This window comes from Vicugna pacos, chromosome 9 (genome assembly GCF_048564905.1).
Source record: "Vicugna pacos chromosome 9, VicPac4, whole genome shotgun sequence".
NCBI lineage: Eukaryota > Metazoa > Chordata > Mammalia > Artiodactyla > Camelidae > Vicugna > Vicugna pacos.
The window spans coordinates 47652020-47676188 of NC_132995.1; the positions used below are offsets into that span (position 1 = coordinate 47652020).

A 24169-nucleotide genomic window follows, 5' to 3' on the forward strand; every position below is an offset into this window, starting at 1 on the left:
CAGAGAGTGAGGCTCACAGAGGTCAGGGCTTTCCCAAGTTGCACAGTAAATTAGTGACAGAGCTGACATTATAATCCTGGCACTCAGAGACTCAGTGCCTTCCAGGGTCAGATCTCGAGAGGCTTCAGAAGAAAATGGAGAGGAAGTCTATGTGTGTGTGCATGAAGAGGGATATCCATTTGCAAATGTCTCCAGCATGCCCAAAGACAGAGGCATTAGTACGTGTCATGATTTGTTACCTAAATAGAAGAGAATGACACAGAGGATAGGAGAAAACCTGTTACGATAACGAGGGAAGTGGGCTGTGAACAATTTATGGAGAACTCCACTCAGGCACTTTAATTTCAAGAAATGATTAGAAGCCACTGCAAAATTACCCAAAAAAGTGCTTTCTATAATCCAAACTTATTTTGTTGATAAATCTTGCTTCTGCAAGTAGGACAGATTAAAGACCAGAGAAGCGAGAGTAGCAAGAAAGCCAGAAATAGGGCTGTCGCCGCTAATTGGGAATCAGCTAGATGTATGGCTAGGGAACCGCAGGGAAAGAGGCATCAGATAAGATTGTGGATGGACGGATAAACGGGTAAAGTCTGGAGATTTTATTCAATATTCAAGCACAAAAAATATATTAAAATCTAAGAATACGCAAGTTCATGAGTTAAATAAAAAACTGGTGTTGAAAATTTGGATTTTGGACAAAGAACGTTAACTCCATCTTTAATACATTTTATTTTAGATGGCGACAGGTCTCCCAGGTGGGGATATGATGTAAAGAAAGAGAAACAAAAATTCAATTATAACATCAATGTTCGGGGCCAGATATAGAAATGTGAGAGAGGGAGAATTACGTATTGAAATTTTTTTTTTAAATCTCTCCAAATACCTGAATTCTTGTACCTAGTGGAAATATAGATTGTCAAAGCTTAAGTTGGTCAAAGAGAGAAAAAGTAGTTTGGTAAAAATATAGTTTATTTTACACTGATTGCTTTTTAAAATCGGGAAATAACGTAAGCCTTCCCTACACTAATCTGATACGGAGTCAGCCTCAAGATGATCAGAAATCGCCTGCAACTCCATGAGGCTAATGTTACTCTTTATGGGACATAAAGCTCCCTTAGCATCAGGCTTATTGCAGAAGGCAGCTTGAAAAGACATATTTGCCCTGCTTAAGCCTTTAAAAACTTATAAAAATAGCAAGCGCATTTCATCTGGCTCTACTGAAATAACATCGCTGCAAAGGAAAAGCATTTCAACGAGCCTGAAAAACAAATGCCTCTCCAGAGGTCTGGCCTCTCTTTGCAGAAAAGACTTTTTGTCAAAGCTCTTGGGGAGTTTTATGTAGAACCAGATGGGGCAAATTTTTCCTTTTATTGTCTTCACCTCTAATTGATGAGTATCCAGAGAGAGCCTGCCTCATGAAGTGCACGAAACCATCTTTATCCACTCTCCCTTAAGTTCCTCTCAAGAGGTTTATTTTCCAGAAGTCACCCCATTGACAAGAGTGGAATCAATGCAATTAAAATGAACAAATCACTTTGCAAATCACCACCTCTATTTTCTACAATAAGCCTCCTCTTAAAATCCATGAAGGCTTTTAGTGCAGCCTACTTTTCTCCATGGAATTCAAATGGCTGCAAGTTCATGGAAGTTTAGATAAGTTGGAGATAAACCAGACATTGGGATCAATGGGTGAAATTACTCTTAAAATCCAAACTTGGTCCCCAAATCCTCAACTTCAACGTACTTTCTATTACTGGACAGTGTTGCCTGGTTTGCGCTTCCCCTCAACCTCCTTGTTCAACACAACCCGTAAAAGAGGTATAAATCATTATCAAAGAAACCTCCAAGTGAACATAAAAACACATATCTGCAGTAACTGTGGTCTGTGCCCAGCTCACTTCCCCATCACACGTGGCACTGCAGCACATGTCAAAGATGTCCTACTGCTCTCGGCCCCTATGTGAAAGGCTCAATCAAAGCGCTGGGAAACCAAGGGTGGAACAGAGTTGGTGGATAAACACCCATCGTCACTGTCCCTTGCTTGGATAATCCCGAAGTCCAACAGATTCCCACAGCCCGGTGGCAAACTGCTCCATAAACACAGTCTTTACTGGCTTCCTTCCTTTCCCGGCCTCATTTCTCACACCCCTTTCAAAGCTTCCTGGAATCACCAAGCAAACAAACACTTGCCTTTGTGGTAAACTAAAATAGGCTATTTTAACATAGGTTAACATCAGTCCAGGGCAGCTTGTGTGGTGAACGGATCAGGGAATGTAGAACTTGCCTCACCCCTTATCACTACCCTGACAGTGGACTCCTCAACAGGTAAGACGCAATCCAGAAGGTAATTGTGAATGATGACATGTGCCCGCCAGGGTTAACTTTCTCCCTTATCACCAAAGAGCACAGCTATGAATTTTTCTCTGTCCAGTCCCCTCTTCTGTTCAGGTGTTATGGGTAATCAAAATGAGTGTGTTCTCATACAAATCAAAGCCAAACCATGCACCCCGATGTTCACAGCAGCACCATTTACAATGGACAAGACATGGATGCAAACTATATGCCCATCAACAGATGAATGAATAAAGAAGCTGTGAGATACACACACACACACAATGGAAAACTACTCAGCCATGGAAAAGAATGAAGTAATGCCATTTGCAGCAACATGGATGGACCTAGACATTATCATAGTAAGTGAAGTAAGTCAAAGACAAGTATCATATTTTATCACTTATACATGGAATCTAAAAAATGTTACAAGTGAACTTATTTATAAAATAGAAAGAAACTCATAGACATAGAAAGCAAACTTATTGTTACCAAAGGGGGAGGGAGAAATTGGGAGTTTGGAATTAGCAGACACTAACTACTATATACAGAATAGATAAACAAGGTCCCACTGTCTAGTACAGGAAACTATATTCAATAACTTGTAATAACCTATAATGAAAAAGAATATATATCACTGAATCACTTTGTTGTATATCAGAAACTAACACATTGTAAGTCAAATATACTTCAATTTAAAAAAAAAGCCAAACCAGATGTTTTGCATAATATTACCTTTAAGGAGATACTTTCTTTGGGACACAATGGAAATTTTAGATTTAATCCTCAAATCACCGTATCTTCCTGGAACCTGCCTCATTTACCGACTTTCCCAGAAACTCATTTGCCAATAAGAGAATTCAAAATTTGAAAACTTACATTAGTTGCCATTTTATATTTGCACAAATCAAGCAAAATTTCTGTAAAGTGTAGGCTTATATCCTTAACAAGTATCAAAAAAAACCCATGTTTGAAGTCTACAAACTTCATCAGAAATTAACATGAAACTAGAAAGACACCTAAACTAAAGTCTTCCTTCCCTAGACAGGTGAGTTTTTTGAACATTGTTTTCCATTCCCATCTAGAGATTTACCATTTATCAAGAAAATCAGACAGCCTTGTAGCTGCTCGTGGATAGAATGGGCAGTGGGGCAACGTCGGTCCTAATGCCTGATTATGCACTTGTCCCTCTACGACAGACGTGGATGCCCCCAGCTATGGCTTCTTCTGCCAAGTCTTTATCCTCTGGCCAAACTTCACAATCAAAGTGAAATTTATCTGCTTAATTTAATAAAACCTGCTTTGCTCAATTCATTTATCATTGTTTGGCTGATGTCTTTCCAAGTGGCAGATATTTGGGCGTAAATATTTTCTATTCCACGTGTAACTATGTAGCCCTGGGTAACTTTCATCAGGATGGCATGAAGCCGTGTGAAATGATGGACTGTTTTCCTTCACATTACCTTCCTCCAGATAAACTATTCTGTAGATTAGTAACCAGTTTTCCTTGATTTATTTCTGAAGGTTACTCCATATTCCTCTACACAGTACTTTTCTATGAATTATGCATGCTGTTAAGGTCCAACACCCAGCAAAGGATGTGGACTATAATTTCTCCTCTTGTAATTTACATTATACCACCATAAATGACTTAAGCTTCTAAGTTTTTCATTCAGAAGATACAGCTCGATACTCGAATGGGAGATTTTGAAACCACTCGATAATACTGCAGTTTAGTACTGTTAATTTTGTTTCAAAATTGCTATCTCCATATGTTTTCATTCTAACCTATATACAAACCACACTATAGACAGGTAAAACCTACACTGACCTCAAAATGTAAAATATCTAAAATATGAGCATTATCTACCTCAATTCTTTCTGAAGCAATAAGATGAGTTGAGAATAAAAAGAAAGAGATGTGAATGGAAAAAGGAAAAAGGAATAAAAAGAGCCTAAATGCTACAGATATTAGTTTTAATTACCCTTAGTTGCCCTGTTTTGTTCATCAAGCACATCTAAATAACTCTTTGTGAAACTGTTATCTCCTTTATTGCTTCAATGAATTTTGTTTTTGCCTGTCCTATTCTTTTCCGTGATTCTCCTCTGTCCGATGACGTTGCCCTTTAGTTATTAAAAATTGTAAGCTGAAAAGAACCGGGAGGTCTTGGCGATCCCTAACCCAGTGGTTCTCAAAGTGTGATGTTCTGGCCGGCAGCATTAGCACCACCCAGTTCCCACCCCGGACCTACTGAATCAGAAACTGCCAGGGTAGGACCCAACCATCTGTTGTAATCAGTCCTTCAGAGGGTTCTCCGGTTTGAGGTTTTCCCAAACAACCTCCGGGGCACTACCTCACGGCCTCTCTGCTCATCTCACACCAGCACCTGCTTGCTAGACAATGGCTTCCTACAGATGTCATCTGGCAGCACCATGCCCTACTCATTTTTCACTTTCCTCCTGGGCTCCAGCCATCTGGGACACCCTTAAAGATCAGCTTGTTCCTCATAGCGCCACAACCCGATATCCGGATGAAGGGGTGGTGAATCCCCACCCCCAGGAAGCCACTGACCAGTGGGGATGAGAGCCTACAGACAAACGTTTCCGAACCCACCCCTCGGATGCAAATGCTGAGGCACATTTGAAATAAACAGCTCTCCATAAAGTGGTAGTCAACTCAGACAGACCTTTTACTGGCCCATCCTTGTTTTCAGTCCCCTTTCTGTTACTCTTATGCTCGGATTTCAGTTCCCAAGATAAACTGCATATAAGCAGCGTGGAGAAAATCTAGCCTACGAAGGAAACTCTTTTATTTTAAAGATGAAAGAACTGGATGTCATTGGTGTTCCTGTTTAGGTGAGCCAACCAAGAAAAGCCAGAAAAGTCCTCTGGAGAGAGAGTAGGGAATCCCATGGTTCCCACTGAAAATTGCAGGGGTTTGGGCTGGTTGTATTTTAGCTGGTTTTTCACCTCTCTCAAAAAAAGAGTGAGGTTTAAAGTGAGTGTTGCATTCCTCAATAAAGCAAATAGAGAAGCAGTTATAATTCCAAGTACATCCAATATGTAACAATTATTGCAGTATCTATAAAAAGAGGTGAATATTTCCACATTCCCACTGGGAGTAGGGAGTTGCAGCAAGTACACAGTACAATTTGTGACTCACTGACTCCATGAAGCATTAACTTCATACAGGTGGTGTTTCTGTGTATGTGCAGTGGGGGAAATAGCTAGCCTTTTCTCTCCCTAAAAGAGAAAGTGAATTTCAGTAAAAGCTGAATCTCACTAGGAACAGAAAGAGCTGATACAAACCTAGCTATCAACTTAATGCATTACCAAATGCCTTCACCTAAGTGTGCTCCGTGCCTACTGACTAACATCTGTGGTATGATTATAATGATAAGTTTCTTAGGGAAGGAAATCTTTTTCTTTTCTGAAAATTATTTTGCCCTCGATCAGAATATTGCTTTAAAATTCATGTTTACATTCTGTTCTACAAAATTATTTTTCTAAACACTTTTTCAACCCATGCATAATGCAAATGTTTTAAAATCATTGTAATGAAAAGCATTACATTCAAATCCATAAGATAGTTCCACTAAAGTAATATTCTGTTATGTGATTTTAATTTTTTCCTTTTTAATATTTATATACATACATTTTAAAAATACACACAGGGTCTGAAAGAATCATATTTAAATGACATGTTTGGTTTGGCAATATATTTGAGTGAAACAGCTGCATAAGATGTATTATTTTATTAATTCACTTGTATGAAGACAAGACTAGAGTTTGGGACAAGGAGTATTTTTATTTAAATAAATTATATATAAATTATGCATTTCCAGTAAGTCTAAATTCTCTCGTGTTTTCAATCTTTTTCATGGAAAATATTTCACCTTTTACAGTATGTTTCTTAAATTACTATAATTAAAGGATCTGATTTGTAATTTTTAAGCTGCAGGAAAATATGATCATAAAGGTTTAATTAATTACTTGTTTTTAAAATTATTTTCTTCTCTTTGAAGACTTCACAATTTTTTAGTGATATTCTTTGCAGGCCTTGCCTAAAGGTTATAAAACACTCTTTCTCTGTTGTATAGCCATTAAGTAAATATTTGGAATTTTTACTGAGCCTCAACCATCGAAAAAGTTGGTATCACTACTGACATTTAGGAAATAAACGAGATGGCTGTAGAAGGCTTTATGCAGACAGGATTCAAAAATGGCTTTCTCATTTTCCAGGCTAGAGATACTCTACCACTCCCTTTAAGTCCAGCTGGAGGTGTCAGTATGGCTCATGTATATTTTATAGAAGTCAATCTGATAAAGAAGGCAAGTTGACATATAAGTCAATCATACTGTGTGTGAATGTGTATCCCTTATTACTTACAAAAGCCATTTATGAAAGTTTACTTCCAAAAAAAGTCAAAGTTGAGCTCCTTTGTTGCTACAGGCAATACTGTTAAGTGAATCTTGTTATTCTAGCAAGCACTATCATGTTACATTCACACTTTAGTTAAAGGTATAGGCTTGGTACATCCATAGAAGGGATACCACTGAGCTACAAAAAAAGGAAGGGATTCGATTCATGCAACATGGATGAATCTTAAATGCATTTTGCTACATGAAAGAAACCAAACCCAAAAGGCTACATACTGTATGATACCATTCATGTGACATTCTAGAAAACCCGAACTCTAAGAAGGTAAACAGATTCAGATCTATAGTTGCCATGGGTTGGTTGTGGGATGGAGGGATGTCTGTCTACAAAGTGGGGATTTTAGCTAAGGTGATGAAACTGTTCTGTATGCTACTTTGTTGGTAGATATATAACCTTATACATTTCTACACCACCAAGAATGAACTTAACCCTATGCAAACATTCTTTTTACAGCTTTACTGATATATAATTGATATACACAGAACTGCACATATTTAGTGTGTACAATTTGACGGGTCTGGCCATACGCAAACACCCATGATACCATCACCACAATCAAGGAAGGAGACATATCCAACATCTCCCAAACTTTAAAAAAAAAATCAATTCTGGATATCAGGGGACCCCAAAATGGCATGTAGATGGTGACAAATGAATCGAACTACACAGAGTAAGCAGAATTCTAAAACAGCCCCCGGATTTCCTATCCTAATCCCTGGACTGTGAACATGATGCAGTCTCACACCCATGACTACGTTATGTTACGTGTCAAATGGGATTTTTCAGATATGTTTAAAATTACTAATCAATTGAATTTCAGTTAATCAAAAGACAGATTTTCCAGATGGATCTAAGCTAATCACACAAACAGTTCAAAAGGAGAGAGTTTTCTCCAGCTGGTAACAGAAGTGAGAGTCTAGGCAGAAGAGGGATTCAGTGCTGACTCTGAAGCAATGGGTCACTGCTGGCTTTGAAGTTTCAGGGAGCTATACATCCAAGGACCAGAAAGTAATTTCTAGGAGCTGAGAGTGGCCCTGGCCAACAGCCAGCAAGGAAATGAAGACTCCAGTCTTGCAGCTGGAAGGAACTGGCATCTGCCAAGAACCAGAATAAGCCTGGAAGCAGGTTCACCCGTTGAGCTTCCAGACAGGACCCCAGCATCCTGACGTCTGACTGGAAGACCTTTAGCAAAGAGCCTGGAGAAGCCGATCTGGACTTCTGACCTCTCCAAATGTGAGCTAATAGAGTCATATTCTTTTTCAGCCACTAGGCGATGGTAAATTAACACAGCAACAGGAAGTGAATACAATGCATTACAAATGTATGGCATATCCCCACTGGAGACAGGGGCAGGGGGGAATGAGCTGACCTACATAACTTTGGAAAACAGTGCTCTGACTGGATACTGAAGATTAAAGACAAAAGGAACTGCACGCAAACACTGTACTCCAATGGATAAACTTTGTTCCTCACAGGAATACAGGCTAGCAATTCTGAAACTAATTTATATGCATCCTAGGATTAAACGAGTAAATAATTTGTATATGGTGGGAGTCAGGTTTCTCACTACTCTAGGGAGAAGTTATCAAGAAGCAAGGGGGAAAGGCCAGAGTGTGGATTACAGCATAGGTGTAAACATAAACTCATGTTTACAGATGGACACCAACATAAAAATAGGTGTGTATGTACACATGGGTTAGAATACAAACACTGGTTTCCTGGTCTGTTCCCAAGTGAGCCTGGAATCAGTGATGCCCCGGTAGCAACAATGAACACACCTGGTGCCCAGATCTTAAAAATACTATTTTCCAATAAAAGGATTCAGGGCTCTTTGGAGAGATGACTGATTTTGAACTGGGTCAGGAAATACATATAATGAGCCTGGAATGTCTCATAGTGCCAGGAAACAAGGCGATGCTTAGATGGAACAAAACAAGAAAAAAAAAAAAAGAACAGAGGCCTATCACAAAGAAGAGTCACCTGAGACAGCCCACCATGGCCAAAGCTGGAACAACTTTAGCAGTAAATATTGATATTATTGGACTGAAACCCAAGTAATCAATCTCCATGAATCTGTACTGATATTCATAAATGACTGAATAAATAAATAAATGAGGGAAAACAGACAATCTTCCTCACAGAAGAAGTCTGGGTAACAGACGCAGAAGGAACAAAGGATACAGAAAATCACCATTAGAACACCACAGCAGTCACTGCTGCAGGCAGAAACCCATGGGAAAACGCTCACATTAGTGGGCAGAACTTTCAGGAGAAACAGTGCATGCGTGGCCTCCAAGCATCTCCAACAAAATACTTATTAATTATTGGAGTGGCTCTAACTTAAATCCACAAAATCTCTGATGATCCTCCGCCCGGGAGGTACACCTTGATCGTATTCCCTGTGGCTACGGGCTGGACTTAGTAAACTGCTTCTAACCAGCGGACTAGGGAACGGGGAAGAATAGTAACCTCATGGTGGAGAAAACTGGCCGATAGCACTGTAACCAGGTGATCGAGGGAGCGGTCTTTGTCTCACTCACACTGACCTCAAAGGCTCTTGGCTTTAACGTTGACACAGACCTATCCTTTAATAAAAACAAAATAAGGCGGGGGAGGGTACAGCTCAGTGGTAGAGGGCATGCTTAGCATGCATGAGGTCATGGGTCAGTCCCCACTACCTCCATTAAATGAAAAATAATGACAATAAATAAATAAACCTAATTACCTCCCCCCAAAAACAAAAACAAAAAAAAAATTACACACACACAAAAAGGAAGAATATTCTGGCCATACCATTTTTGACCTACTAAACTGCAAAGATTCATTTTATGTGTCACCTTGACTAAGCTAAGAGATGCCGAGACCTGGTAAAACATTATTTCTGTCTGTACCCGTGAGGGTGTCTCTGGATGGGACGAGCACTGGAGTCCACAGACCTGGGACAGAGACCCACCCTCATCAACGCGGGTGGACACCATCCAACCCACTGAGGGCCTGAATGGAACAAGAAGGGGAAGAAAGGGCAAGATCTCTCTCTTCTGGAGCTGGGATGTCCTTCTTCTCCTGCCTTTGGACATCAGCTCCCCTGGTCCTCAGGCCTTCAGACTCAGACTGAATTATAGCTGTTACACCACCGGATTCCCCGGGTCTCCAGCCTGCAGAGGGCAGAGACTGTGGGACCTTCCGGCCACCACACTGCAGGAGACAATAATTCTCATATTCTCATTCCCTACCTATCTGTCTATCTATCTCCTATTGGTTCTGTTTCTCCAGCGAATCCTGACTATTACAGCTGCTTTCACATACTACCTTGCATGGTCTTCATCTTCATACATGCATATAAATTTAGACCCGAAACAAAGACACCCAACCTGGGTGTGTGGAATCAGATATCTTGCAATTATTGTGGAAACACACGTCTATGGGCATATTCTTCTGAAGAGAAATTTCATCTTTTTCAACCCAGGCATCAGACAATCTCAAAATATTAAAAAAAAAAAAAAACCAAAAAAAACCAGTAGTCTTGAGGATAGCTTTTTTTTTTTTTTTGCTTACTTATCTGTGTAGAAAATCTAGTGTTTTTGTGAAGAAAATACTTGATGCTTCTGTGGAATAAATGAATAAGTGAAAGGTATAAAATATTTAAATTACTTGGCCCTTTACTGAAAATAATAATTCTACCTCAATTAGGGAAATATATGATTCTCTAAATGTGAGCTTCTACTGAGGCCAAAATCATAGTAGCTACCATTGTTTATAGGCAATTAATTTATAGTTCAATATAGAGTTTCCTTACAGACAGTTTTATCCTCATAAAGAGAGTAGTCATGTGACCCAGATTATCTCTGCTCTCCCAGCATATGGTTTCATCCTGCCTGGCTTGGCATTTGTCCTGGATTTTTTGTATTTTAATAAGCTATTATTTTAATACGTGCACCCACATGCACTAAGCTGGATTTGGTAGAGCTGCGCTGTGTCCTTTCAGCTTCTGCCAGAGCCTGCGAACGAAATGTCTGAGTCACAGGTGCAGAAAAATAGAGGGCTTACTGAAACATGTGGTCAAATTTGCAAGGAACTGGCTGTGACCTTGCTCTCTTTTCCAAGCACTTTACAGACACAAGGTAATTAACACCTCCCTCTCAAGGACAGCGTGCAGGGCACTGGCTGATAAAATTAGTTGCTCCATGACAGGGGCAGTTGGGGACAGTGATTCCATCGGGTCTTGAGCAGTGGCAGGAAGAGAGCAGGACACTAGCTCCTGCTGGTCCCTTGGTGGTGGCTTGCAGTGCTGCTTATGGGAACACAAAGCCGCTAGGCAGATGCGGGCGGGGGGAGCATGGACGTTACAGGTTAGGCAATTACAAGTCAGGGTACATGAAGGAAGTGGGTAAAGATGTAACAGTCTGACACTCTTCCACAGAGGCTCTGTCATTTGTTGTATGTGAGTCTAATTTCATTTACATATGCCTTTTTGTTTTGTTTTGAAATAAACCTTTGGCACCAATGAGCTCTAAAATTCACGTTACATTTGAAAAATCATGAGGTTCGATGTCAAACTTAACTTACACAGTGTCGTGATCTCACCATCCACAGGAAAACCAGAAGACACAGATTTGCTGAAGAAACACCAGCATCCACTTCAAGGTCAGTTGCTATTTTGAGAAGATAGTGCCCCAAACCACCAATCCTCATTCAGCTGCAAAGTACTCACGTTTTCATTTAGATCAAGGGATTGTCCTCCTAAATTAATTTTGCTTGATTCTAAGTATTTTCTGTACATATAAAAAATTAAATGGTTGCTTTACTATGTTAGCTCCATTTGTAAAATAATAATAAAGAGAAAACCAACAACAGCAATAGCTCAAAAGTTAAATGAGGCCATTTTATATCAGGACCGTCACATATTTTAAATACAAAGTTATTTGTTAATACGTTTCAGTAAGTGTTCTATTTTTCCCTCCAGTTATTGGAATCAAATTTAAGTTTTGGGGAGTGTATTTGGTAGAAGGTAAAACATCCATTGTCACTGTAGCTGCTATTATAAATTCAGTAAAATTCTATTTTGAAGAAAATGTAACTTGACTTTGTAGTGATAACTCTCATAAACTGTTAGTGTACCCCAGTATCTTGAGAAAAGCCATTTCTTAATAAGTTAAGAAATCTATAGATTAGAAATGTATTTAAATATGGCATTTATCACATTTCATATTAGCCACTTCATTAACGTACTTAAATTTGTCAAATATGTCATATCAAATTGGCAACCTAACAAGCTGCAGCTTTGGAAGCTTTAGAAACTTTCAGGAACTTGATATTATAGAAATAAAGTCTGCAAAGAGAATGATAATGATATTTACTGTCATAGAATAAAGGGAAGACCCAAACTTACAGATAAGAGCTAAATTGGCATATAAAATTTAGCTCTGTACTTCTGAAACAGTGTTTTAGAATACCTTAAGTTCCTCTTTATAACTGGATAAATATTATACTCTACCTTGGAACTATACTGGGAAAGACTGCAATTGGGGGAAACATCTAAATTTGATGAAACAGTCAAAATCATCATCAATGGACACAATTTGTTGACAAGTTTTGCTTGTAAACATATCTGACACAGAAGAGTAACTTATATGCAGGCAAAAAGCCAGTGCCTATCAAAATACTTAGGCTGAAATATTTATATGTCTCAATGTGAAACAAACAGACGAGGATATTCTCCATTTAGCAGAATTTTTCTTTTTTTCCCTGATGACTAAGCACTTACAGTTTATTCGCAGATTTAAAAATATGACAGCTTATGGAAAGAGTCATTTAAATGAGCAAATACTTTCATATTTATTAAAACACCAAATGCAATTTTAAAGAAGAAAGTAAGCATTTTTATTTTTAAAAATTAAATTTTAAAATCAAGAAATCAGTACACATCATAAGATAAAGGCAGAGCTAAGAAACAGACTAAAATACACGAATATGAACCAAGAAACACTATCCTGCTTACCTTTTTTTTCATGTGCAGATAATCAACATAAGAGGGTTTTTTTGTTTAATGTATATAAATATATTATTTCTAAAGTTCTACAAACTGTTTAAAGGAGATAGTTTGGAATAAAAGTATACTACAGATCCACCAATAAAATGACCCAAATTTGTCAGTTAATAAACATGTTAGATAAGTTTAACTATTTACTTATTACTAAATTTAGATACAAAATCAACATACAGAAATCTGTCGCACTTCTGTACTAATAGTGAACCAGCAAGAGAAACTAGGAAAATAATTTAGAATTTAACTATTTTAAATTGTTATTTTACTCTCACAAAGTATCATCCAAAAACTGTGGATGATCAATCATAAGAAAAATTCTACAAGATAAAAATAACACAGATTATTGTCTGTGTGACTCTGTACTTACTTACAAACTCACCTGATAAAGGGAAGACTCAAACTTATGGACAGATGAGAGCTAAATGGCATGTAAGATTTAGGTTTTTTCTTCTACAACTGCGCTTTAGAGTATCTCAAGTCACACAGCTCGAAGTCACAGAGCAGGACATGGAAGGTCAGGGACTTGAGCCAAGTCTATGGAGGAGCATTTAGGGAGAATTTATGATCCAAGGAGCAGCAGCATATACCATGTGCAAGAAACACTGACATCATTCTCAAAGTGCTTCATCTACGTAAATTACAAAAAGAAAGGAGGGGGGAAGCAATTAAATAACACAGAAGTTCTTAAAAGACCCAAAATATCAAATTTTAAAGTAAAGAACCCAGGAGGTGGGGGCAGAGCTCAGTGGTAGAGCGCATGCTTAGCATGCACCAGGTCCTAGGTTCAATTCCCAGTACCTCCAGTGACAAAAAAATTAAATTAAATTAAAAAATAAAGAACCCAGAACAGTAATATACAGAATAACACAGTCCTGACTGGAAAAGGCTGTGACAAAGGTTCCTGTTTAGAAGACACTGGAAGAATTCTAAATCATGTTTTAGAAAAGAGGAAGGCAGACATCCATTGCAGGGAGCCGGGCTGGAGTATATGGTCTGGTGAGTTAACTGTGTAGATGCATAAAGCAAAACCAGCACAACACCTGTGGGAACCTGAGGGTTCCTGATGGCCGGAGATCAGAAGCCGCCATCACTGAGAGGAAGGCTAGTTTCTAAAGGTTGTATCAGAGATGCTAGGTAAAATGGAAGTAATACAGCTGCTTAAACAGGAAAAAAGATGTGATAAAGTTTGCCTATAATTAAGAGCATCCATTTGGCAGTCATTTATTCATTCTTACATTCAAGAAACACTCACTGAATGTGTACAGTGTAGCAGGAAGTGCTTCACGCAGTGGGGAGAGAACAATAAACAGAACAGAATCCTTGTCCTCAGTGAGAACTCCTAGAGAAAACAAACAACACTTTATATGATCTCAGATGACAATATGCTAAAGTGTTGCAATAAAGATTAAACGAAGGCAGGCACGGGGGCCCGAGCAACGGGGCACAGCTTCAGACAAGGCGCCTGGGAATCCAGCTGCAGTTACCATCCTTCGCTCCACATACACCAGCACAGTTCGTCCTCACAGCAACCTTAGGAGGGAAGTGCGCTATCATCTTCCTCATTTTACTGTTGAGGAGACAGGTTGCTGGGCGACACAGCAACCTGACCAAGCGCACGGCTAGAAAACAGCAGAGTTATTTCAAACTCAGCCTGTGTGGCCTGAGTCCACGCTCCTACCCATCATATTAGTTCTGCCCCCTGACTTCAAGGAGGTGACTCTGAGCTGAGACCTCAGCAAAGCAAAGGAGTCAGCCATGGGATGACCTGAAGAAGGACAATGCCGGGGGGACAGCAGGGTGAAAGGCCTGACTGAGGGTGTCATGGGCACGGTCAAGAAACAGCAAAACCACAAGAAGGAAACTGAGGGGAAAATGATGTCATATCCTCAAGATACTATAGTCCGTTGAAAGGAGAATGGATGGTAGAGGTCTAAGCACAGAATCAGAGAGATGGGTTAGCAGAATACCACCCAGGAGACAGGTGACGCCAGCTCAGGCTAAGGTGCTGATGGGTGTGATGACCTTTCAGGCGTGTCTACCTGGCTAGGCTACAGTCTCCCAGGTATTCAGTCAAACACGAATGTAGGGGAAGGTTAAAGTCCATAATCTACTGACTTTAAGTAAAGGAGATTAGCTAGGGTAATCTGAGTGGGCCATATTTAATCAGTTGAAGGGCCTTAAGAGTGGACCCAAGGCCTCCCTAAAGAAGAAAGATCCTCTCACAGACAGCAGCTTCAGTTCTCCCCAGGGCTTGCCCTGAAGATCTCCAACTTGCCTATTCAGTCCCCACAAGCATGGAAACCAATTCCTTGCAACGAATCTCTCAGTCTCCTATTATATGGCAAAGGAGTAGATACTATTTAGATTCAGAGTATACCCTAAAGGTGTCATTAGACACTGGCTGGACATGGTACGGGAGAGAGAGAGGTACTCTCTTCATCAACAATTTCAGATTTTAATTCTTCTCCCACTAAAGCTGTCAGAAACCAATGGAATAATCACTTTTTTTAAACTCCTTTGGCACTGTCTTCACATATCCTCATGTCTTTGGGCAAAATATCAGCAACAAAAACACAGGCAGTTATCCTATCGTGTATCTGGACGAGCTGTTCAAAATACCTAATCTATGAATTCACAGGAATGGCATTCAGAGTCCTTCCCCCTGGACAGAGACCCTGTGCTGAGAGACCTAACAGATGTAACAGAAAACAAACAAGAACGTCCCAAGTGGTAGAACAGTCCAGTAAGATTTGGTCCATTTATGCAATGGAAATTTACCAAGACATTAGAAAAGTATGTTTGACAGAAAAATTAAATAAGATAAAATGATCACAATATTTTACTATTAAGGGTGACTCAGAACATTTGGGACAGTAATTGAGAACTCAAACTTTTATGTAAATAGAGCTGCATTTAAATCCTGGGTCAATCGCACATTACCCCTACATCCTTGCTCTCCATATTCAAACTCCCTGAGCCTCCATTCTCGCCCCTCTAGGATAATATAGAGAGTAAAGGAGTGGAAAGTGCTCAACAGTGAACAGTAAGTATCAAATAAATCTGGTTATCCTCTGTGAGTGCACATTTGATGTGTGTGTGCATCTATATACACAAATATATGAAAATGCACACTCCATGTAATATAGCCATATGTACAAAACAGTTAATGTGTATATATACACACAAAGAGCAAGGTGTATACATATTAAACACACAAAAGTATTTTCATTTTACACTGAATGTCAAACATGAATCTCTGGCTGGGTTTGTGAATTCACTTCATTCAGTCAATAAATATTCATTAAAGAACCTGTATGTTCCAGGCACAAAATGCTAAGTACAGGAGAAAGAAAGGGTGATAAATACAATGGCTTTTACTGTTTTACTTTCCAAGTTTTCTACAATGAGTTTAAATTACTTTTTAAATACAAAAAAAAAGTTATTTTTAAGGACAATGTAACTTAAAAAAGGATATTACAAAAGAAATGTAAAATTCATTCTACTGGTATACGGAGAGAAAGGAAACAGCAAAGAAATAACTCCAAGGCCCCTGGCTCCACCCTGGAAAAGACGAGGTCACCCTGAGCTGCTGCCATTATGCCTGGAATGATTTTCTCTGCTCTAGGTGCTTAGGACTCCGACTTCCTTCCACATCTCTCGCGTGAGCCATGCTATTATGCCAGCACAGTCTCATGATTGCGTCTCCTTTCATAACCACCTTTAGAGTCTCATGGACAGATTTCCTCTGGCCATAAGGTCTCCTGGAAACGTTTTCCAGTAGGACCTTTGCCTTCACAGAAGCTGCCTCATCTGTGTTAGAGAGAGAGAGAGAGAGAGAATGTGTGTGTGTGTCTCAATTATCCATTCCACCACCTTCTGTTTCCTGGCTAAAAAAGGAATTATAAGATATGTGGTCTGTCAGGTTCTCCTATCATAGGCACCCTCTGTGTCCTCAATTTCTGTCTCCGTGAAGGGAACACAATAATGGCCACCCTGCTCATACAAAATACATTAGCAGTTATTAAATGGTTTTAGAAATGCAAACGTACTATTCTGATATGAAAGTGTTTAAACTGTGTGAAGTGACTATGAACACATCTCCTTTCAAGGCTTTTCCTTTGGGGCCATCGCTTCCATATCTTATGAGAAGAAGGATAATACCTGGACCAATTTCACACAGCTATTACAAAGAGCATCCGAAATGTTAGTTTAAGCTTCTGGAAAATTATCCTCCCCCAAGATGTCAGCTTAGTGCTTATCAATAGTAATCTGAAATACGCCGGATGTCAGGGTGAACTCTGTACTTCCGTCCTTACAGATAAAATACTACTCGGGTTCAAAGCGTTCATTCAAATGCCTCTCCTGAGAGGCTAACAGGGCTGCTGCTGCTCGAACATTTGCTGCACTAGGTGCAGAAACCCCGAGGAGGCTGTGGCGCTGTTGGAAGATGAAGGACCCCACTCCTCAGCCACTGCCGGCTCCCAGCGTCTTCATCAATCTCTCCAGCTGGCCGTGGGGGCAATGCTTTCTTGCTGTAGTTTTATAAACAGGACGAAGTGAGCTACTGTTGCCACATCCACTCAGGCTTGACTACCAAAAGATAAATACTTTAACTCTTAAGCTTCAGAGAATAGAAAATCTGGCAAAATGCCAAGACATAAGGAAATTAGGTCACTGGGCACCTACTGAAATGAGTTCACAGAAGAAAGAGCACCAGCTTATTCTGCAAGCTCCAGATGCTGAGTCTCCATGGTGACATCACACAGATGGCGCAGGGACACTGCAGAGACCAGCACAAGGATTAATCATCAATACGCATTATTTATTGTGTAAGATTAGCTGTCGATTCCATTTATGCTGTATTTCTGCTGCCTTCCCTTCATGAATACGTTTCACGCCAGAATTAATCATTCCTTTCCCCGTGGTCTCCCAGCAAGTTTTTTGTTTCTCACTCTGTCTTGTGTTATTCTCTATTCTCGATCTGTTCTCCTCTTTAACAATACCCCCACAACAGTGGACAGTATCCCACATAAGACACACCCCACAGGTAGACCCAGGGTACTGCACTGTGCTCACTGCAAAAACACAGTGTCATCAGGATAATCTTGAATCCACTGATTTTTTCCTTTAAAAAAAAGTTCACAGATCAGCAAAGATTTAGAAGAACTGAACATCATCAACCAACTGGATCTAGTTTACGTTCATAGAACACCAATTACAGCAGAAGCAGCCTTCCCTTCAAGGATTCACAGAATGTTCACTAAGATAACATGTCCTGGGTCATAAAACACACCTTGACAAACACAAAAGAACTGAAATCATAAAAAGTATCTTCCCCAACCATAAAAGAATTAACCTAGGAATTAACAGGAAAATAGAATACACAAATATTTGGAAATTCAACAAAACAGATATAAATGATCCGTATGCAAAAGGGTAAATCTCCAGAGATTAGCGCATATTTCAAACTGAATGAAAATAAAAATATAGCATACCTAATAAATTTGTGGGATGCAGCTAAAGCAGTCCTGGCAGGGAAATTTTTAGCATTAAATGTTTACATCAGGAAAAAACTATGAAATCAATAATCCAAGAAATTAAGAAATAAAAATATAAAATAAAGCCAATGCTAAAAAAAAAAACAAAAAAAACCCCACGAGTCTGTATCCATCACTGTTTTGGCAACTGTAAAAACTCCCTTTAAAGAGCATCTCCAATAACAGGCTCTCTGTGAAGTGTGAGGAGGTGTTCAACGTTTTCAGAGAGAACATTCCAGCTGAAACATTCCACATGCAGAACGTGTAGAGCCCCACTGGGAATGAGGCCGCTTCCCAGGCACCAGGAGGATGAAAGGTGGATGAAAAGGGCATGTTTCCTGCTCTCATATGTTTTTGCCATAACATGAGACCGGAAGTTACAACCTAAAGCAGAAGTTTAAAATCTGACGGGAACAGGTAAATCGCTATGCGGGTTGGAATGCTGAGATCAGGGAAGTCCACAGGGATTGAGTTTCTTGACATTTGTTATCTGTACTATATTTTATGAATTTTGCTTTTAATAAAACTATGTGTGTGGGTAAAGTTTATAAGTTACCAAGCTACAGTACTATTCCCACCACGAGAGAACGAGGAGAGAAGAGAAGTATCATTAGGCCCATTTAACTTAGAGGACACTGAGACCTAGAAATAGCGACCATTATCAAGCTTTACTTAGAGTTTCAAGGGCCCGGTCAATGAGGTTCGGACAAAGCAGGGATAATTATGGGTCATCGAGGGAGATCCTCAGGCCCTCCCAGGTGCTTGCTTCTCCTTTAAGACATTCCATCTCTGGCCTAGTGATGAAGTCTCTGAGATGAGTGGGCTATTACCTCATGGGGATGTTTAGTTATGAAGCAATTCCACCTTATCCTCCTGCTCACCTGATAGTATGCAGGAAGCAAGGCCTCATAAATCCATAAAATATAGGATTATTTACTATCTGCAACCCCTAACCAGGGGCATCCTGTTAAAAAGACAATAGATACAGAGTAATGACAGATTATAAGGCTGATAACTTATTTCACCCTTGCAGTAGCATTCAAGGAAGGCTTTGTTATACTCATTATGAAGACAAGAAAACTCAAATGACAGTAACTTAAATGATGAGCCAGATGGTTTATCCCCAGGGCAGAGCTGGGGATCCCAAGGCTGGTGGTTTGTGCCTGTATCATGTCAGTTTTACAATAACTGCACGGCTTTCTGTCATCTGGCAGTGACCCAACGGGCTCTGGAGCTGGAATGGAGGGTTTCCTACAGAGCTGGCCCTTAATGGACCACGGTGAGGCCTCAGACCAGAAAGGGTACAAAGACATGTTGGAGGAATGGCTACTCACTCTTTTGGAACAATTATGTGTCAAAGCAAAAGTTAACGGTCCTTGGTCCCTGTGGGCCTGAAAGAGTTAATGTGCACATACACCGACCCCCAAGGAGTTTGCACAGTGGGGAAATCTGCTCCAACAGGAAATACCTGAAATTCATGACGCAAATATGAAGGAGATGATAACTGTTGTTTGTTGAGGTTTGTTAAGGTGATGAGGGCTACTAGCTTTCATTTTACTTGATAGGTCTTGATAGGAATGTTGGAATCAGCAGCTGGAAGCAACAGGGAAAGCTCAGATGGCCTTCCGGAAGAAACCGTGCCAGGCTGGGGCTAATTCTGTGCTAACAGTCTTTAACAGTCTTGCAGCTATTTACTCTACCGAGAACTCTGGGACTTTTTTTTCTCTTGATGTGGACCATTTCATTCTGTACGCCTTTTTCCAACTCAGTGTATTTTATAATGATATCCATCATGTCTGTTTGTCAGTTTATGGCAGCTTAAAAAATTGCCTCAGGGCCAGTAATGAGAAGAAATCTTTCCCACTTCCTCTAGATTGTTTTATGTGCTTCACAGTTTTCTGCACCAAATAATAAAAAATGTTGCTTTCGAAACTGTCCTTTATCTTGCCTCTCTGTCTTCTTATAATCCTTTATGTTTTATTTCCCTTTGCTTTACTATGCTTATTCTACTGTGATTTTGTTCACAATTAACAAGATATAAAAGATAAGACTATATCTTCAAAATGGAAAGTTTCCTGAAGGACTTATTTCAGCTAACCTTTAATCCAACATAAAGGAAACTATCCAGTTTTTTTTATATCCTCCCCCTCCCTCTGTCCCTTGCCCCAGCTCCCTCTCCCACTCGTGTATGTGTGTGTGTGTGTGTGTGTGTGTGTGTGTGTGTACACACACACACACACACATCCTTGACAAGACAGTCCACACTTTAAGATCTATTCTTTGACATGGAGCAATCAATACACGCTAGGGATGAGGACGGACACTTAGCTGAGTTCTCAAGAAACTGCCAGCTAACCTTAATATGGAAAGAAATGTACAATCTTCTCAGTTCAATTACATTAGCACCTGGAATTGCCAGTGAGTCTTGGAAAGGTCAGTTTCTAGTGTTGTTAGAAATTTGTTGGTGATAATCAGGTGATGATCAAGTTGATGATCAATTTGAGATTCTTCCAGGATAACATGTCTTGTACTCTAATCTTTTTTATCCCAAATCCTTCCTATCTCAAACATCAAGTTGTGCAGTAATTCCATGCTTAGATAACTATTTAGCAGTGCTTGCCATTTTCAAAATATTATTTATACTGCCATTCTATCATACACACACAAAAAGCTTTAAGCTAACTTCTGGAGTTAGGAGGCAGGTAATAAATTATTTCAAGACAAATATTTTCTAAAATGTACCTAGATCTTTTCTTTTCGGAGAATTGTCTGCATTAATGTGCTTCATTAGCTATTGATTCTTGATTATCCACAACTTACCAGGTGATATCTAGGAAATCAGTCTTTCATAAGGAAAAATGGTGAATAGGCAAACTTTATGTTTATTTGCTTTTGACCTCAATCCACATTTGCTTGAAGGAAGGAATAAATAGTAGACGGATGGTCAAATGAACAAACAGGCAGATGGAGAGATAGATGAACAGGTTTGACTGCTCTTCTGGAGAAAAGAAAAAAAATATATATATATATAATATTTCTGCCTTAGTTCAGTCTGAAGAACAGATTATCATAGCCTGGGTGGCTTAAACAAAAAGCAATTATTTCTCACAGTTCTAGAGGATGGAAGTCCAAGATCAGGATGGTGGTAGATCCAGTGTCTGCTGAGACCCTGAGTCCTGGTTGGCAGATGGCCATCTTCTTATTGTGTCCTCAAGTGGTGGAAAGAGAACTAGCCAGCTCTCTGGCCTCTTCTTACAAGGGACTAATTCTTTCATGAGGGTGCCACCCTCATGACCTGATCACCTCCCGAAGGTTCTAATTCCAAATACCATCACACTGGAATTAGGGTTTCAATATGTGAATTTTAGGGGAACACAAAAGGACCACTGCTAAATATAATACAATATAATAATATTAATATTTTTACCCTCAGCTCTTAAACGTTTTGTGAAACTGAGGCTGCTTCCCATCCACTTATTTTAATTTAGTCTTTCTTCGCCGTCTCTCCTTTTCTTCTGTTTTTTTCATCTCTATTACCCACACATCCACAAAAATTACTATTCATCTCTTTCATCCCATTCAGTAAAAAGGAAATGTGCTTATCAAAGGAAAACTCGTGTGTGTGTGTCAGTAGAATGTATTAAAAGGACGTATTTAATGAGAAGCTATGACAGTTGTATGTGGGATTCCCTTGAGGACATCAGTCCCTGGTATCTGGAAACAGGGTCAACAAGCCAGGAGCAGGCACACACTGCCCACAGCAGCAGGACACAGCAAGCCCCTCTTCTGGATGCTTTTGCTTCCATTGGGAAAAGGGGGATCCGAGGCAGTGGCAGACTTTACAAGACCAGATACCCATGAGGAATTACCATGCTTTGCCTGCAACTTCCCCTGGGACGCAGGCCTTTTGGGGGTGGCACAGTCATTACATTTGGGTGACCAGCCCCTTCACCCCTCCCTGCCCTACCATCACACTACACCTGTCTTTCTTGTCACACAATCACCTCTGCTGAGCACTTCCTGATGGGTCCGCGAAGGACCAGGAGGTGTTAATGGAGGAAATGTCTCCACAGTGGGAATGTTGGGGCCACAGGATTTCAAAAGGTGAAGCAAGTTACTGCTCCGAACTTCCAGAGTCTTTATGCCCTGAGGCTCCAAAAGTGGGTCTTGAGCTCTTCTCACACTTACTGAAACAAAGAATTCTTCATTTGTGTATTAAGTCATGGGGTCAGAGTAGCAGCAATACGCTCTTGTGAAACCAGTTTAAGGTGCTACCTGAAAAAGGTATTTCTATTTTAGGTTGTCTCCAGATAACAGCAGCAATGCCACTTTGGGATGATAACAATAACAACTTAATAATAAATAGAACTATCACTGAGAATCGATTATATACCAGACGTTGTTTGCTACAAACTGAATGTTTGTGTCCCCCGCTCCACTTCACATGTGAAATCCTAACCCCCAGCGTGATGGTCCTCGGAGGTGGGGTCTTCGGGAGGTGACTGCGGCTGGATTAGGTCATGAGGGTGGGCCCTCATGATGGAATTCTTGCCCTTCTAAAAGAGCAATATCTCTCTGTCTCTCTCTCTTGGTTTAATCCAGCCAGCCTATAGGAATTTGTTATAGCAGCCCGAACTGACTAAGACACTGTTTAAAGCAGTTGCATTCTCACAACGAAACAGGTAAGGAAACTGAGGCACAAGTGACGTAATTTACTCACGCAAAGTCCCAGAGCTGTTAGGTACCAGAGCCAGGAAGGACACAAAGGCTGGCATGTTTTTCAGCCATGCTGGGAAGGAGCAGCCGACGGGGCCTGGGGTTGGGTTCAGATACAGAGATGGAGAAGCAAAGGCAGGAGGTTTCTGGAGAATGTTTTTGGAAAAACACGTGGAAGGGAGCCTGGGAAGCAGGATGAGGAAGAGGGGCAAACTGAACAGCGAGGCAGTCGCAGCCGAGGCCTCAGCCTGGGACGGGCAGCACCAGAGCCAGAAGGGTCCTCTGAAGATGTGCCCGCTCCACAGACCCAGCACTGGATACAGGCTGTCCCCAGGAGTGGGGGATACACTCTTGTGTAGTGCAGCACCCTTTAGTTGAGGGTACGGCTGACAGCCATAAGCCACCACTCCCAGCAGGTGGGAGAAACGAACGTTCTGCTGGTGAAGGAGCCATCCTGGTGGTACACCTCGGCATCACCCGGATGTGGGGCTGCATGCTGGAAAAACTTACCAAATCAAAGAGATTAAGGATTGGTGCTTCTGGGGACATCCTGAAAGATCTCCTATCTATAGGAAGACATGGGCTTAACCAGGAAGGAAGAGTGAGAAGGCTGAGTAGGAGAGGAAATATCATATGCAAATACTATGCGAGGTGATGAGAATTTAAACCGAGGAACTGAAAGAGCCCACATGACTGAAGTAGATGCAAAGCGGGTATCTGGCGTGGAACGGGACCAGACAGTGCAGGCTCTCAGGCTAACAGGAGAGAAAGGACAGAAGCATATACTGAAGGAAGTTTGAACTGTCTGTGTGTGAGCTCCCATCCGATTTTCTTTGAGAAGAAAAGTGGAGGTGAGGTGGATCCCATGAATGCTTATTTGACTCAACTCGATTGGACTGGAATGGGAAAATGACCCAAGTGAAATAAAAATAATAAATGAGAACACGAAACACGAAGAGAAGCACCCAGAAAAGAACCAAATGAATTGGACCCAAAAGGATACAAGAAAAGAATGATCAACTCTGAACAAAGTTTTCATATCCCTGCTCAGAGATTCTTGGCAGCACATTTGACAAGCCAGAGGCCTGCCGTCTGAGC

At 40.4% G+C, this 24169-nt stretch overlaps 1 protein-coding gene across 2 annotated transcripts in view; it reads right to left on the bottom strand.

Annotated features, from left to right (window-relative positions):
• LOC116281933 (uncharacterized) overlaps positions 1-24169 on the bottom strand; it is a 207957-nt gene that overhangs the window by 75031 nt on the left and 108757 nt on the right. Inside the window, exon 5 of one of the 2 annotated variants that reach the window (XM_072967775.1) lies at positions 17505-17598. The exons of the other annotated variant lie outside the window; for it this stretch is intronic. Within the exon in view, the coding sequence (XP_072823876.1) occupies positions 17577-17598 (22 nt within the window). The 3' untranslated portion in view covers positions 17505-17576. Of the gene's footprint in view, positions 1-17504; positions 17599-24169 lie in introns of those variants that run through there. 2 annotated transcript variants of the gene reach the window in all.